This window comes from Chiloscyllium plagiosum, chromosome 30 (assembly GCF_004010195.1).
Source record: "Chiloscyllium plagiosum isolate BGI_BamShark_2017 chromosome 30, ASM401019v2, whole genome shotgun sequence".
Lineage (NCBI taxonomy): Eukaryota > Metazoa > Chordata > Chondrichthyes > Orectolobiformes > Hemiscylliidae > Chiloscyllium > Chiloscyllium plagiosum.
Genome location: NC_057739.1, coordinates 39,889,643 through 39,908,282, shown reverse-complemented (window position 1 = coordinate 39,908,282; position 18,640 = coordinate 39,889,643). Strand labels below are relative to the sequence as shown.

Genomic DNA, 18,640 nt, shown 5'->3' with positions numbered 1-18,640 from the left:
GGCCAAATAGCCTGTTTCCACACTGTAGGGATTCTATTAAAAAAAATTTTAAAAGGCATCTGGATGGGTAATGAATAGGAAGGATTTAGAGAGATATGGGCTAAATGCTGGCAAATGAGATTAATTTAGGATATCTGGTTGGCATTGACTAATTGGACCACAGGGTCTGTATCTATGCTGTACAGCTCTATGACTCTATGAAGGTAAAGTAGAACAATCCACATTATTACCTATAAAATAATTTGAAAGATTTTGAAACAGAGTAAAAATACAATATTCTATCACAACAGCATCCCTTTGCAGTTTTCAAACACTCAGAGAGAATTCCCTACTCGATCACATCTGTAGGTTTGACTTAATTATTGTCTTCAATTCTTAAGTGTCTAATAGCCTCTTCCTTGAGTATTCACACAACCGAGCTTAGACATTCTCAGCTTTGAATAATCCCTTCAGGCTTCTAACTAAACACTCCTGGTCTGGAACCTGCAAATGAAAACCCTTACTCTGAGGCAACATATTGCCTAACTTTTCGGAACTGAATCCTTTCTTTAGAGAAGATGTTACATACATCCATCTTCAACCAGTTTATCAGCAAACTGAAAATGAAAGCTTTCCCATTAATAAAATGAAAACAATAATTTGTGAAACATCTAAATGAATGCAGTCAGTTCTTCTATGTTTGCTCTATCTGCTTGAAAAACCTTTGAATGCAAACAAATTCCTACTATGACTTCAGGATGTCTTTCTGTTTTTCTCTCTCTCATACAGCTTCTAAAAGATAAAGCATACTCTAGAAATATTGATAAATTAATCATTAAACACATTGATATGCGCAGACCAAAGTCCAAAACTACAAATTTAAAATCCAAACTCCAAAATAAATGATATTACAATTTATATAAATTTCACACCTTGCATCATCAGTACTGTGTTCTGACAAGTTGAAGCAAGGGGACACAACTCCCACTTTTTTAAATACCTCAGTTGGCCGTAGCAAAGATTTAAAAATTCATTTTAGCACAGAGACTTCACACCTCAATGAAAATGTGACTCGCTAGTTCAGAAATGAAGAAGCCAAGTTCTTGAGTGAAAGAAAGAGCAATCTTATTGCTTGCTAACCAGAAATAAATTACAAAATACAGGCGTACAAACACAGAAATGAGAATATAAGAAGACACAATGTCTAGTATTAAAAAAAAAATCAGAACATGAAGATTTGAAAGTCCATAAGAGTAGTTGAGATTTAAGGTTGTAGTGTCTGTACACAGAGAAACAGACTTAATGTTCTGATTCTAATATGACTCTTTTTCTGTGTTCCAAAAGGGTCATAATGGACCATATCTCCAGCTTCTGCAAAACTTTGCTTTTATTTAGTTGTTTAATTGAAGACTCCTATCTTCAGCAGGAGTAAAAATTATAAATATTTTGAATTCTTGGTGAATGGATGTTTCTCTGAGTTGTTTTTCACCAGGCATTATCCCACAAATCTGACAGAAAACAGGAAGAAAGTCGTCCAGTTCTGCAATTGCAAATCTGTTTTTCCTCTTGCTGCTCTGCCCAAACGTTGTTGCCTGAAACATAATGCATTTGTGTATTCCCATATCTGGTTTCAATATTTCCCCCCAAAGATGGATAATCTGAACATGAGCCTTTCATTCCAATAAATGAAACTTTCAACACGTAAATCAAACAAGAGATACTGATCCAAGTGACCCATGACAGTCATTTTGATGAATATTAAAGTCTGTTCAGACTGGGTCTTATTCAGCGATGACTTCAAGAAGATTGGCTCAAATAGGTGAGGTAATCACTGTTGCCACCATAAGTCAGCATTGTTCCTTTGGTAAAATCCATTTAAGTTCCCAGCGATTAAAACCAGAGGGTGGAACTCAAAAATCAATGTTCCATTTTTATCACTTTCATAACAACTGAAGGAATTGTGCAAGGTCAGAAGAGCTGAATTTTGGTGAGATGTTAAACAAAGCCACTTTTTGAAAAGCAACGTAGTTCAATATATGAAAGAAAGCACAATATTTGAGGAGAAACCCATGGGGTCTCTTTGGTAAAGTTATGTAATCCTGACAGCAAATTAAAAATGGCGCACTATTAACTCTACAGTCCTGAAATCTATTGTTCAGAAATACTTGAGAAGCCTAACTAACTCTCAGCATCACCTTTAGTGGAAATTAAATAAAATTTTATTAAATGGGGTTCCAATGGGAGTAAGGCAACACCTTACATGCTAGTACTGTGAGGCATATTTTAGCAGGCATGTACCTGAAACATTCTAAGGGTCTACTTCAGCAGAAATGACTGGGGAGGAACGTTGTATACTCTAATACCTGTAGCAGCATTGGGAGCAGGCCAGCAACTATAAACAGTAAGTAGACCTGACATCATTGATCTAAAGAAATATAGATGGAATAGTGTGTTCAGTACATTGCCTCTAACTCCATGGGCTCTTATCCAATTTAGCAGCCTCCTGTGTGGCATCTTGTCAAAAGCTTTCTGCAAATCCAAATGGATCACATCCACTGGCTCTCCTCTGTCTAACTTGCTCATTACCTCCGCAAAGAATTCTAACAGACTTGTTAGGCAGGACCTAGTCTTGACAAAGCTGTGCTGACTTGACCCTATTTTACCATGCACTTCCAAGCATTCTGCAATCCCATCCTTAATAACGGACTCTAAAACAACTGAGCTCAGACTAATCTGCCTATAGTTTCCTGTCTTCCCTCCTTTTTTATACATGGATGTTAGATTAGCCATTTTCCTGTCCTCTGGGACGCTCCTGGACTCTAGTGATTCCTTAAAAATCATCACTAATGCCTCTACAATCTCCTCATCTATCTCTTTCAGAACTCTGGGGTGTAGCCCATCTGGTCTGGAATATTTAGCCATCTTTAGACCTTTCAGCTTCCCCAGCACCTTCGCCTTAGTAATGGACACTACACTCTTCTCTGCCCCCAACACTCGAAGTTCTGGTGTGCTGCTGGTGTCTTCCACCACAAAGACAAATGGAAAGTATCTATTCAGTTCCTCTGCCATTTCTTTGTTCTCCATTACTATCTATGAGCCTCATTTTCCAGCAGTGAAACGTCCACTCGTACCTCTCTGACCTTTTATGTATCTAAGAAAACTCTTACAATCTTCTTCTATATTACGAGATAGTTTACTCTCATATTTCATCTTCTCCCCCCACCTTAATTTTTTTAAAAAGTTATCCTCTGCTGGTTTTTAAAGGCTTCCCAATCCTCTGGCTTCCCATTTTCACCACATTGTATGGTTTTCCTTTTGCCTTTATGCTGTCCCTGACTTCCCTTGTCAGCCTCACCCTCCCCTTAAATATGGTTCATCTTCCTTGGGATAAATTTCTATGGCACATCCCAAATTACTCCCAAAAACTCCTGCTATTGCTGCTCCACCATCTTCCCTGCTAGGCTTCCCACCCTAGCATCTCCTCCCTCATGTTTTTGTGGTTACCTTCACTCTAATATCATTATATTTAATTCCAGCTTCTCCCTCTCAAACTGCAGGTGAATTCTATTATATTATGGTCACTGCCCCTTAGGGGTTCCTTCAGCTGAAGCTCCCTAATTAAGTCATTACACATGACCATATCTAGAATTACCTGTTCCTGAATGGGCTCTACCATGAGCTGCTCCAAAGACCACGCTGGAGTCATTCTGCAAATTCCTTTTCTTGGGATCTGCTACCATCCTGATTTTCCCAGCCCACCTGTATATTGAAGCCTCCCATGATTATTGTAAAAGTGCCTTTCTTACATGCTTTTTCTATCTCCGGATTTATTTTCTTCCCCACATCCTGACGACAGCCAGAAAGCCTTTACATAACTCCCGTCAGGTTCTTTCTCCTTTTGACGTTTCTCAACTCTACCCACACAGATTCAACGCCTTCCAATTCTGTGTCCGTTATTGCTATCAATTTAATTTCATTTCTTATTAACAAGGCAACCCTGGTCCCTCTCCCCATTTGCTTGTCCTTTCGATAGGACATGTATCCTTGGATATTTAGTTCCCAGTCCTGATCCCCTTACAGCCATGTCTCTATGATACCCATTACATCATACCTGCCAATTTTAATCTGTGTTACAAACTCATTTACCTTGTTTTGTATACTATGTGCAATTAACTACAACAGCCTCAGTCGTGCATTGACTGACCCAGCTTCTCAGTGTTGTCCCCTATGTGCTGTGCCTGAAGTTAGAGTCCTGACCCTTTCCATATTCTTGTTCTGGAAACTTTAATAGTCTTTGCTAAGTCCTCTCCAACTTTAACTTTTTCCATAATTTTCCACGCAAGTGAACCTTCTCTCCCCTCACTGTTAAGTTCAAAGCCCCATCCACATCCCTAGTTATGTGATTCGCCAGGACGTTGGTCCGAGCATGATTCAGGTAGAGCCCATCCCATCAGAACAGCTCCCTCCTTTGTCCCCACTGGTGTCCCATGAATTCAAACTTATTTCTCACACACTAATCTTTGAGCCTCGTGTTTACCCTTTTAATCGTGTTGACCTGTGCCAATTTGTTGAGACTCAGGGAGCATTCCAGAGATGATTACCTTTTTGATTCCGCTTTTTAGTTTAGCCTCTAGCTGCTCATTTTCCCTCAGCAACTTAGCATGGCAATCTACCTAACCTGCACATCTTTGGACTGCGGGAGGAAACCTATGCAGATACAGGGAGAATGTGCAAACTCTACACAAACAGACACCCAAGGCTGGAATTGAACCCGGGTCCCTAGCGCTGTGAGGCAGCACTGCTAACCCTCTGTCCACCTGTATCACTGGTATCTACGTGGACCACAACAATTGGATCACTCCCCTCTTACTCCAAGATTCTCTGGATGAGATATCTTGAACCAAGACACCAACACAACCTTCAGAACTCTCCATCTTATCCACGGAGAACAATGTCTATTCATCTGACTATACTATCCCCAATTACACCTTTATTTCTCTTCCACCCCTCTCGAATGGCTCCCTGTGCCATAGTGATATGCTCAGCTTGCTCATCCTGCTGCTGATTCAGTGTGAAGCTTTGAAGGCTCCCAGTCCAATCTGCTGCTCCAGACTCCATAAGCCCTGAAGGTAGAAAGCTGGTTATTGCTGCCTTCACCTGAATGAATGTTAAATTTAGAATCCTTACAGTGTGAAAACAGGCCTTTGGCCCAACAAGTCCATACCGACCCTCCAAAGAGTAACCCACCCGGAACTATTCCTCTACTATTCTACATTTATCCCTGACTAGCGCACTTAGCCTACACATCTCTGAACACTATGGGCAACTTAGCATGGCTCTCTACCTAACCTGCACATCTTTGGACTGTGGGAGAAAACCTAGGCAGATACAGGGAGAATGTGCAAACTCTACACAAACAGGCACCCAAGGCTGGAATTGAACCCAGGTCCCTGGCGCTGTGAGGCAGCACTGCTAACCACTGAGCCACCCTGTTGCAATCAACAGAGAAGGTCACCCTGATCAACATTTCAGGAAAACAGCCATGGACTGACCCCTCCCCTTAAAGTCCGCAAAACAGAACATTATGAAAGCCATTCAGTAAGCTGACCAATCTTGTTGCTTTCTTTTAATTATCCCTTAGCTGTGTCTCTCTGTCTGTCCACCTTTTGTGTGAATGGGCTTTAAAGCACAGACATTAATTTTTACAGTGTTATATAACATTCTCTTTTCTAAAGTCACTGTGTATTTAATAAATGGTTCAGTCTCCTGTTTGAAATACAAAAGCAGGGTCGAGAAATTAATTATTCACAAAGTCTGGGATTGGCTATTTAAAAATCTAGTTAGGAACCATTGGAGTGACGAATGGGGTGGCTTTAATGGTTTAATTTTACTGGTTGCAAATACTGAGGTGAAAAGGCTGATTTGGTTTGGCTGTCTGTCTCCATGTCAGAACAGCATGCAAAGGGTGATGATGTATCAGACAGACAAGGGACAGAGATTTGCCCGATGTGAGATACAAATGTTGAACACAGATCAGATGGACATGAGACAGGCAAAGCAGGGTCTGGGCATTCAGCAGAACTTTGTTTTGCCAAGCTAAGACTGAGATTGTAGGAGCAAATTACTGCAGATACTGGAATCTGTACTGAAAACAACAAATGTTGGAGATTGCAGCGGGTCAGGCAACTGTGAGAGAAAGCAAGCTAATATTTTGAGTCAACTTGACACATTAGCACAGTGCCAATCCAAGTGGATTTTATGTTGCTGAGAGACACATCAGCCACCAGAGGGAGGTATGTGCAAAGGTCCAAATTGAAAATCTAGCAGGAGCAATACTGCAGCCTAGTTCAGGCAACACGTCAGATAGAATTCGACCAGATGGCTTATTCTGGAATGAAATATGTTGGGCTGCAAGAGCTTTAATTTTCAAATCTTACGACTGTAATGACTCTGTTGGCTATCTTTCCTGCTTTTCGTTCCTCACTTTGAACAAAAATGTTGCATATGCAAGGTTTAAAAGACTGATCTTAGGTTCCGGTTAAAAACAAGGACTGCAGATGCTGGAAACCAGAGTCTAGATTAGAGTGGTGCTGGAAAAGCACAGCAGGTCAGGCAGCATCTGAGGAGCAGGAAAATCGACGTTTCAGGCAAAAGCCCTTCCTCTATTCCTGATATTAGGTTCCCACCATCATATGGCACAGGTAACAGGAGGTTATAGGAAAGTCCCTGGGACTGGTGATGCAAAAATATGGACGAAAAATATAGAGATGCAATTTCAAACTCCAAAAGGGCAACAGGGCTATTTACATACAGTTCATTAAAGTCCATCTGGAATTATTTTTTAAAAAGCTGGTTATTATCAGTCACAATGACCATAGAATCACCAGACTATGGTGGAAATCCAGACGGTGTGTCCCTATCCTTCAGAGGAGGCAATCAGCTGGGCATACCCCTGGCCTATGTGCGACTCCAGACATAAAACAATGTGGTTGACTCTTAGCTGTCACATGAAGTGGTCTAGTTAGATGAGTGCACCAAACCACTACAAAAAGCTATCATTCATGCAGACTGTGGTATCTCACTGCCACCTTCTCAATTAGAGATGGATCATCAGTGTTGACCTTGTCAGCAACACCCACATGCCACAAATAAATAAATTATTAAAGCACCTACTGAAATGTCATATGTAAACATAACCCACGGCTACACTCACTTTTCAAACCAGTCTCAGTATTTCTTCTTGGCAACAGTAAATTCAGGCTCTCACGTATTATGTCACATCATGTCCAACCTATACCTTATTTTAATAACAACTACTGTACTTCATTCAATGGAGTGAGTGGGCTGGGATTACGAGTTAAAAATTACTGGATTTCATTATTTTCTATCTGCATCTCTTCCTCCCTTTCAAATTCGATTTCCTTTTCTCACATTTATTTCTGTTTACGTGGCTGCTGTTTATCTGGCAAGTTCAGCATTTTTTTTTAAATTTTCTACTTCCCTGGAAAGGATGTGACAAAATTCTTAGCTGCCCTGACAAATTAATAGGTTCAATGTAATGTAACATAAATCAATACATGTTTGTTCTTCCTTTCATTTAAATGGGCACAGCTTGCAGACAGAGTGAGAGCACTGGGAAATTAAATATTTCTGTGAACAATGAGTCACGTTGAAGCTTTTCGTCCTGCACTCATCAGGACAGATGCAAGAATGCCAAATTTCCAAGGCAGCTTTATACTGCATGATGAAAGTGGGCTGATTAGTTGGCAAGGCAAATGTGAGGACTGCAGATGCTGGAAACCAGAGTTTAGATCAGAGTGGTGCTGGAAAAGCAATGTACACAATGCAAAACATGCAGCTGGTTTGTCAATGCTAAGATGTAAATAATATGCAAAAGTGTCTCCATCTTTGGGCAGCTCCTCATGCATAAGTAATTTCTCACATTAGATTTACACTATACCAGTACAGATTTTATCTCTCCACTCTGCAGACTTCCTGCCTCTATTCCTGGTGAAAGGCTTTTGCCCAAAATGTCAATTTTCCTGCTCCTCAGATGCTGCCTGACCTGATTAGTTGGCAAGTCAACTCCAGTTGGTTAAGGCATTGCCATACAGAATGCATGAAAGAACGATTGTTATAAATGTTTTGCTCCCTTTGAAATTTGGCATTCTTGCATCTGTCCTGATGAGTGCAACAGGAAAAGTCCCATACAACCAAGGGACCATTGGGAAATTGCAAAATGACTTAAAGGCTCCACAAACTGTTTCAAATGGGTCAATGAGCTGAAAAATGGCAGATGGAGTTCAACCTGGATAAAAACAAGGTTAGGGCTTACACTATTAATGGCAGTGCTTTGGGTGGTGTTGCCCGAAATGTCGATTTCGAAGCTCCTTGGATGCTGCCTGAACTGCTGTGCTCTTCCGGCACCACTAATCCAGAATCTGGTTTCCAGCATCTGCAGTCATTGTTTTTACCTTGTAGAACAGAGAGGCCTAGTGGTGCAGGTAGATAATTCTTTGAAGTTTGCATCACATATAGACAGGATAGTTAAAAATGCATTTGGCACGTTTGTCTTCATTGCTCAGTCCTTTGAGTATAGGAGTTGGGATCTCATGTTGAGGTTGTACAGGACATTGGTGAGGCTTCTTTTGGAATATTGTGTCCACTTCTGGTTTCCCGGTTATAGGAAGGATTCTATTAAGCTGGAGAGGGCTCAAAAAAGATTTATCAGGATGTTGCCAGGTATGGAAGGTTTGAGTTACAAAGAAGGGTTGGATAGGCTGGGACTTTTTCCACTGGAGCATAGGAGGTTGAGAGGTGACCTGATAGATGTTTACAAAATAATGAGAGGTATGGATAGAGTTAATGGTACGTATCTTTTCCCTAGGATGAGGGAATTTCAAGACCAGGGGCACATTTTTAAGGTTAGAGGAGAGAGATTTTAAAAAGGCATGGGCACAACTGTTTTACACAGAGGGTCATTCACATGTGGAATGAACTTCCTGAGGAAGTGGTGCAACATTTAAAAGACATTTGGATAAGTACATGAATAGGAAAGGTTTGGAGGGATATGGGACAAGAGCAGGCAGGCAGGACCAGTTCAGTTTGTGTTACGACATGGGGCAAACCTCTCTGCTAATTTAAACCAGACACACCAAAAAGATTCACCCCGTGCAGTGATCTGTTAAAATTCGAGAGGCCAAGAACTATTCCAAAAGTCACCATTTAAAGTACAAAAGTTTTAAGAACTTTATTCTTTAAGTCTAATATAGAATATTAACAACTATCGACAACTCCTTTCTCTAACCTATCTTTTACCTTCCCCTTTACAATACTAGCCCAATAAAAACACTGATTAAAATTTTCCAAAAAAATTCAAATTTCAGAACCAGATAGCTGTCGAATCTTCTCTTTGTATCGCCCTTTGTTTTCTTTTCCTCTTCTTAGGGATTTCTGTTTTACAGGTCATTGCTAGATAAAGGTACCTTTAAGAGATGCAGATGTTGGTGGCTTGGCAGTTCTCCCCCACCTGTTCAAGTTTTTTTTGGTTTTATACCCCAAATCATCGGATCGTTCCATTGGTGTTGATATTGTCAAAATACTAAATTCCAACTTGATTGAAGTTTGGTACTTTGGGACATAATTTAAATTGATTGGCCAAATTTGATTCAGTATTTTTTTCATAGCAATCCGGCCAGTGCTAGCTGTTCTGACCAAGCATTATATTGTTACCTTGTCCTGGACTCTCTGTGTCTAAGTCCTTACTAACTTTCAACTCTCTTAAAGGTACAGCACCCCTTACACCTTCATAATACCTCCCTGCTTAAGAAAAAAACAAGGAGAAAGTGAGGACTGCAGATGCTGGAGATCAGAGCTGAAAATGTGTAGCTGGAAAAGTGCAGCAGGTCAGGCAGCATCCAAGGAACAGGAGAATCAACGTTTCGGGCATAAGCCCTTCTTCAGGAAGGGCTTTAAGAAAAAAACAAACCATGATAATGAAAAGATGGCTTCATTTTTTTTCTATTCTTTAAACATATTACCCTAACATAAAGATAATTTTAATCTAAGTTCACCTTAACATCTTCCTCTCTCTCATATATATATTATAGAAGACATTGGATAAGTGTACCTTATCTAAACTTTAACAATTAAATCCATGATAATGCATCTGCAATTACATTCTTACGACCTGCAACATGTACGACTTTTAAATTAAAAGTCTGTAACATAAGACGCCAACGAAATAGTCTCATATTCTTGTCTTTAAAGCGTTCTCAGAATGTAGGAGGATTGTGGTCTGTGTACACAACTGTGTCCGACACATTGTTCGTGACATACACATTAAAATGTTGTAAGGCCAGTACCAAACTCATTGGTTCCTTTTCGATCGTGGAGTATTTCCTCTGCTGGATGCTGAGTTTCTTCGAAAAGTAACCAACTGGCAGCTCAATCCCATCTACATCTTCCAGTAGGAGTACAGCTCCAACTCCTATGTCACTAGCATCGATGGTGACTTTATAAGGTTTTGAAAGGTTTGGTGCAGCCAAAACTGGTTTGGTGATTAATATGCCTTTCAAATGGTTGAATGCGAGCTGACATGGTTCTGTCCACCGAAACTTTGTGTTCTTCTTCAGCAAATCAGTTAACGGTGCCATTACAACGCTGAAGATTGGAACAAAATTCCGATAGAATCCGCTGAGTCCTAAGAATCAAAGCACTTCTTTCTTCGAGGTTGGACAAGGAAATTCCTCGATGGCCTTCGTCTTTGCGTTCCATGGGGTCAACCTTCCATGACCAATGTTATGTCTCAAGAACGTCACCTCTGCTTTCGCAAATTCGATTTTATTTAAGTTTATCACCAGTTTTGCTTCTTGTAGTTGCTTTCTGGATACAGTCCTCCAATCTAGGAATTGGATATGAGTCCAATTTTGTAACGGCAATGACGTTACAATAACCTGTGCAGAATTGTTGAGTCCCATCCGGTTTGGAAACTAAGACGATTGGCAAACTCCACTTGCTCTGGCTTGGTTCAATGATGTCCTCGTCGAGCAAGGCCTCCACCTCCTTCTGGACTGTCTGGCTTTGAGAGGATTAAGCCAATAGGGGTGTTGTTTTATCAGAGCAGTATTTTCCACGTCTACTTCATGTACAATAGCATTCGTCCTCCCCATCCAATTCTTACATACTCCTTATACTACAGTAACAAATCTTTCAACTGCTTTCTATGCTCAAGAGACAGATAGCTTACTAACCTATCCCACCCCTCAAGGACGACTTCATTTTTAACCTATTTTAAGGCATATCAAAATCCACATAATCTGGATTTGATTACTCATTCTGCAGGACAGTAACTAACAACCTGTTTCTCCAGTTCTTTCTCTCTAGTATAATATGGTTTCAACATGTTCACATGACATACCTGATACCTTTTTTTTCCATATGGCATCTTTACTAGATAGTTCACCTGACTCAACTTCTTCTTGATTTGATAGGGACCACTAAACCTGGCTTTGAAGGGATCTCCTATCACTGGTAACAGGACTAACACATTATCCCCTCAGGAAAACACCAGAGTCTCAGAGCTTTTATCTACCACCTGCTTCATTCTACACTGTGCCTTCTTTAGGTACTGTTTAGCTAAATAATCTACTCGATTTAATCTCTCCCTCACCTCCGATTCATAATCTAAGTGTGAGATCTCCGACGTTGGTCCTTCAATGTTTCTTTAATTAATTTCAAAAGGCCTCTCACTTCATGCTTGATTATTAACTCAAAGGAATAAATTGAGTAGATTCATTTGGGGCATCTCTAATGTCCAACAAGACGACTGGGATACCTGGCAGTATGTGCTCAGTATGGTCTTCAAGGTCTGAGGAGAAAGTGAGGTCTGCAGATGCTGGAGATCAAAGTTGAAACTTTATTGCTGGAACAGCACAGCAGGTCAGGCAGCATCCAGGGTTCCCTGGATGCTGCCTGACCTGCTGTGCTGTTCCAGCAATAAAGTTTCAACTTCAAGGTCTGATACCACCTTTCTTGAGTTCCCTGGGATTCAGGATAATATGCACTGGATTTGTGGGCGGCACGGTGGCAGAGTGGTTAGCACTGCTGCCTCACAGCGCCAGAGACCCGGGTTCAATTCCCGCCTCAGGCGACTGACTGTGTGGAGTTTGCACGTTCTCCCCGTGTCTGCGTGGGTTTCCTCCGGGTGCTCCGGTTTCCTCCCACAGTCCAAAGATGTGCAGAAAAGGTGAATTGGCCATGCTAAATTGCCCGTAGTGTTAGGTAAGGGGTAAATGTAGGGGCATGGGTGGGTTGCGCTTCGGCAGGGCGGTGTGGACTTGTTGGGCCGAAGGGCCTGTTTCCACACTGTAAGTAATCTAATCTAATCTAATCTAAATACCTAAGATACCCATAACCTCCTCAAACAGCCTTGCAGTAAAATCTGACCCTTGGTCCAATTGAATCTCTCTGGGTAACCTATACCATGTGAAGAAAGTTACTAACTCCTCTACCATCTTTTTGCCTTGATACTCCGTAATGGAATTGCCTCCGGAAATCTGGGAGACACATCCATTATGGTTAACAAGTACTGGTTCCCACTTTTAGTTCTTGGGAGGGGACCTACACAATCAAATATAACCCATGTGAAAGATACTTCAAATGTGAGAATTGGCAACAAAGGTGATGGTTTTATTCCCACCTGTGGCTTACCTACCATTTGGCATGTATGAGACATACGACAAAAGTTAACCACATCCTTGTGCATTCCAGGTCAATAAAAATGTTTTTGTACCTTAGCCTGAGTCTTTCGTACCCCTAGGTGACCTCCTACAGGTAGTTCATGTGCTACCCGTACCACCTCCTGTCTGTATGCTGCTGGCAACACAATCTGGTGCACTTCAGCCCATTTCTCCTCTGCACTAACCTGCCATGGTCTCCATTTCCGACCTAGGATTCTATCTCTCAGTTAATAACCCTCCGGAATATCCTCTGCCTCCTTTTCAGAATACGCATCCACATATATATCTTTTATTGACCTGTCTTGCTGTTGGAAGTCCCTTAGCCTTTCAGGACTGAACACTTCTGCCTGACCCTCTCCCTGTTCAGGTTTTTCCTGCACCATTATGTCAAACAGGATATCCTTAACTCCATCATCTTTCTCTTTACTTTTCACTTTGTGCTGTGACTAATGATAGTGGGATCTGGTTACCACACAGTCTGGGAAAATACCAGGATACTTCTGTTTTAACTCCTTAGTTTCTTGGTCTTCCTTGGGCTTCTCCACAACAAGGGGTGTCACTCCCACCTTGGATCCTGCCAAATCATTCCCAAGATCAAACTGAATTCCTGGAACTAACACTCTGTCAATCACTCCCACTGTAACTTCCCCAGTCTTGAGTTGGCACTCCAACCTGACCTTACATAGGGGAACACTAAATTTCTGTCCACCTATCCCACACATTACCACACTCTCGGGTAACAGATCAGAAAGAGTGCATATTCGCTCAACTCTCACGATCAGCAACTGGGTAGATCCTGTATCTCTCAAAATTATAACTTCTTATCCTTCTCCCCCTGTTCTTTCGGAGTAAACTTTACCCACAGAAGTGAATTCTTTGTAGAGATCAGGTACTAACTCCATTCCCAGCCCCTGCCTGGGCTGTGCACTCTCTTGCAGCTCCTAGGCTCTTCTTGCGGTCTCCTTTATTCCCTTCACTAATGCCACTGGCTTAGCTTCTTTTACCACATCTTTTCCCACAGTGCCTTTCTTTAACAACCAGCACTGTGACTTTATGTGTCCCACTTTCTGGCAGTGAAAACACCTTTTCCCAGTGTCCTTCTGAAACCACCGGCACTGTAATTACAGTGAACACACCTGAAGTCTTTCATCTCCTTTCCATCCTCTTTGGCTGCTTTTTAAATCTGTGGAAAATTCTTAGCAGTGTTCTCTACTCTTTCTTTCATAGTATAGGATACCCCCTTCTCCTAACTGCTATCCGTCACAGGATGAAATTCTGGCCAGAAGCTTGTCATGCACCACCATGTGCTCATCTGCTAATTCTGCTGTCCTTCTCATTTCCTGAACTTTCTGTTCCTCCATGTGAATTCTTACCATCTCTGGGAGTTTTTTAAAAACTCCTCCAGCAGAATAATCTCTTGTCGAGCCTCAAAGGTCTTATCTATTTTTAAAGCACACATCTATCAAAATGACTATGCTTAATTTTTTCGAACTCAACATAAGTCTGACCTGTTTCCTTTTGAACTGCTGTCTACATGCTTCTGGTACCAAATCATAAACACTTAAAATCACTTGACCCCTCATCTGATAGCACAGCAAATACCTCACTAACTCTGCCTACCAGTTAAGTCTGAACTAGCATTAGCCATAAATCCTCAGACCACTCCATCTGCTTAGCCAACTTTTCAAATGAAATAAAGAAGGCATCAACATCGTTTTCATCAAAATGTAGCAGAGTTTTGACATATTTGTACATATTACTACCTTCTCTTTTAACCTCTATCCTGTTAACTTGACTTTGCTGACTAAGTCGCAACTTCTCAAGTTAAAATTCTCTTCCTTTTTCTCTCTCCCTTTCTTCTCTCTTTCTCTCTCCCTTTCTTCTCTCTTTCTCTCTCCCTTTCTTCTGTTTCTCACTCCCCCTCTCTCTTTATCTTCTAACTCCATTTTCCTGAATTGTAATTTACGTTTGTTAACCTCTACTGCGCTTGTCTGTTTTTCTGACACACCTAAGTGTTTGAGTAATTCCCTTAGAATTTCAGCTTTACTTACGCCCTTGGTTAATCCAACTTATTTGCTAATTCTAAAAGTATAGCCCTTTTCTTTCCTTCTAAACATTCTTGACAAATTTGAGAATCATCTTCAAATTCCAGAAGCTCTTTAGCAATTTTAAGAACCATTTCTCTCACTTTTAATTTCATCAACCACAAGTCACCGAAAGTAAGCAAATTGTCTCACTTACATTTTTGGACACCTACGATCTTGGACACCAACCTGCAAGTTTTTAAATCTGCTGGGATTGTTCGTACCCCCAAAGCTATACAAATCTGTCTAAATCAGTTCAAATCCCAAATCCAAGACCCAAACTGTTCAAATCATGGACAAAAGCCCCCCAAACCATTCAAATTCCAGCTCGAGCCCCCAAATTGTTACGACAGAGGGTAAACCCTCCTGCTTAATTTAAACCAACAACACAGAAAAGATTTATCCCATGCAGTAATCTGTGAAAATTTGAGGGGCCAAGGACTATTTAAAGTAAAAATTAACAACTTTATTTCTTAAAGCATAATAGAAAATAATTAACTAACAACTATTTATAACTCCTTCCTCTAACCTGTCTTTAACGTTCCCGTCTATAATACTATAATACAAAACCCCCGAGTAAGATTTACCAAAAAATTCCAATTTCAAAACCAGCCAGTTATCGTATCTTCCTCTGAAGATTTGTTCTCCAGGTTGGTGTCAATGTTTTTTCTCTGTGCAAACTCCTTCTCTCGACAGGTTCCTCTCAGAGAGTTCTTACTAGCAGCCTATATCTGTTGGTCTTTTGGCAATTCTCCCTCAACTGTTCAATTTTTCCAGGTCTTATATCCCCAAAGCATTGGATTGTGTCATTGGCTTTTAATATTGTCAATATACCAAGTTCAAACTTGATTGGAGTTTGGTCTTGTTTTGGAGGTATACTTTTAACTGATTGGCCGAATTCAAAGTTATTTCTGGCTCCAGGCAACCCTAGCTGCTGGACCACATGTTACATTGTATCTTATTCAGAACACTTGGCGCTGTCTCTCTCCTAAAGGTACAGTACACCCACATCTTCATAACAACACACTACATGCTTAACCATAGAAGCTGAAAGTAGTATAGAGATGTACAGCATGGAAACAGACCCTTCGGTCCAATTCGTCCATGGTGACGAGATATCCCAACCCAATCTAGTCCTATTCAAATACCCATCCAAATGCCACTTAGATATTGCAACCATTTCCTGTGGCAGCTCATTCCATACACAAACATCAAGAGCTTAATGCATTGTAAAATTTGGATGAAGTTCATAAACTGCTCAAATTTTACTCCAATGTTTCTAGATCAGGTCACTAATTAAAATCCTATTACTCACTATATATTTCTGAGCTAAACAAAAACAGTTAAATTATTTCTGAAGCAGTTTGTTTCTTGCTTATATCATAACTTACTAAGCATTCACCTCAATTTGTACAGCCATGCAAATGGCTAAATATAAAACAATATAATAAGGATCTTGTTTATCTTGCATAAACTCTGACACTAGGTTCAGGTTTCTTGGCAGACCATACAATGAAATGAACAATTAGTGTTGTACCACCGACCATTAATCTTCTATGAACTAAGCACTTGCAGTCAGCCCCATTGCTTTCTCTGGTAAGACACAAACTTGTAAATTGGTTCCATGGAACGTAGGTTCCTCGACCATGCCATTTTCCTGATTTTGCTTATGCTTTGTCTTATTCATTCATGGCAAATTGTGCTGGATGCCCATGCCTAATTGCTCTTAAGAAGTTGAATTGCCACATATGGGGATACACCATTTCAGTATATGAAGTCTTGGTTGTACAAACATTAGTGGCCAACCCCATTTTTGATCTTATAATGAACACAAGGTTATTTCATGGGGCAGCTGAAGATGGTTGGCTCTCAGACAATACCCTGAAACTGCTAGCAAAACATCCTGGGCTGAGATGATTGGTCTCCAACATCCACAGCAATCTCTTTGGTCAAAGCAACTCAACCACGAGTGATTTTTCCAAATTCCCATTAACTTCAATTTTGTGATGGCTCCACAGTGCAATATGCAGTGAAATGCCACAATGGTGTCAAAGTCAGTCACTTTCACTTCATCTTTGGAATTCAGCTCATTCACCCATATCCGATATTTCTAACCAACCTGTTCCCCCCGCCACCCCAAACCCCATGCAACACCGACTGCCCCCGCACCTGTCCAATACTGCCCCCCTGCCCATCCCCTCTCTGGGGCAGCCAGACTGGACTCCAACAACAGGAGTAAATCTCCTGTTGTGGGGTAAGTCTCCAAATAGCGCACACACAGCCACAGCCCCACACACAATTTTTTAATGCAACTTTTTGACAGGTTCCACCTCTGCCCTGTACAGGACAATGTTGGAGACATTATGTGGGGATGGGGTGTTTAGGCGGTCACTGTTGGAAACACGGCCTTTGTGTAATGTTTCCATCAAGACCTGGAGATCTCCTCCAGATAATCCGTTTTTCGGATAATTAGTATTCGGATAAACGAGGTTCCTCTGTATTTACAACTCCTTTCTCTAGCTTATCTTCTATCTTCCCCTCTACAATTCTAGTCCAATAAATCCCCCGATTAAGATTTTCTAAAACATTTGAATTTCAAAACCAGCCAGCTGTTGAATCCTCTCTTTGTATTGCCCTCTGTTTCCTTCCCTCCTCTTCGGGATTTCAGTTTTACAGGTCATTAATAGATAAAGGTACCTTTAAGAGAGGTATTCTACAGGTAGTCTGCAGACATTGGTGGCTTGGCAGTTCTCCCCCACCTGCTTCATTGGTGTTAATACTGCCAAAATACTAAATTAAAACTTGATTGGAGTTTGGTACTTTGGGGCATAACTTAACTGGCCGATTGGCCAGTGCTAGCTGTTCTGACCAAGCATTACATTGTTACATTGTTCTGGACTCTCTGTGCCTCTCTAAGTCCTAGCTAGCTTTCAACTCTCTTAAAGGTACAGTACCCCTTACACCTTCATAACAGTTTGGGATTATGTTTGGCATGGACTGGTTGGACCCAAGTGGTAAAAACAATGACTGCAGATGCTGGAAACCAGATTCTGGATCAGTGGTGCTGGAAGAGCACAGCAGTTCAGGCAGCATCCGAAGACAGGCAAAATCGACGTTTCGGGCAAAAGCCCTTCATCTTTGCCGGAAACGTCGATTTTGCCTGTCTTCGGATGCTGCCTGAACTGCTGTGCTCTGGTTGGACCCAAGTGTCTGTTTCCATGTTGTATGACTGTAAGTATGACTCTATAAGTGAACACATTTATTGCTCATAATGGCTGCAGATGTTGATATGCACATTGCTATATGTGTGATTTGTGTACAAAATGGCAGTGACGTTTTTCAATCGCTACAGCAACATATTTAATTAGATGCCAAGTCCTTCAAGATGTTTTTCAGAGACGTGTTAAGACACTACATAAATGCAGCTCTTTGCAAGTGTGCGAAGTGTCGTGGGATTTGTCTCTACAGTAATCCTAACCATTTCACTTACTTGATCTTTGGTTTTTAATGAAGAAGAGCTTGAGCCGTTCCTTGAAGGTGTTCTCATTCACGTAGAATTCGACCTGCACCCTGGAAACAGAAAGTAAATCTTGTAATGTAACTGATAGTCAAGACTTTCAGTTGCCGTAGTGTTATTTCACATGCTCGCATTTAACAGCACAAAGCTTGGCTTTCTGTCTGGCTCGGTACATCATCAACATCCAGCCTGAGCAAGAGGAACTAGTTAACCCAAAAGATACCTTGCAATCAATTATCACAAACACATTCACACACAGACACACACACACACACACACAAACACACAGACACACAAACACACAGACACACAGACACACG

The 18,640-nt window shown here is 41.1% G+C and overlaps 1 protein-coding gene across 5 annotated transcripts in view; it reads right to left on the bottom strand.

The window, feature by feature from the left end:
* kcnt1b (potassium sodium-activated channel subfamily T member 1b) overlaps positions 1–18,640 on the bottom strand; it is a 416,882-nt gene that overhangs the window by 187,431 nt on the left and 210,811 nt on the right. For all 5 annotated transcript variants that reach the window (XR_006316044.1, XR_006316045.1, XM_043720458.1 and 2 more), the window contains one exon: positions 18,294–18,373. Coding sequence is in view for 3 of the 5 variants with exons in the window: in XM_043720458.1 (XP_043576393.1) it covers positions 18,294–18,373 (80 nt within the window). In the remaining 2 variants the exon portion in view is untranslated. The remainder of the gene's footprint in view (positions 1–18,293; positions 18,374–18,640) is intronic.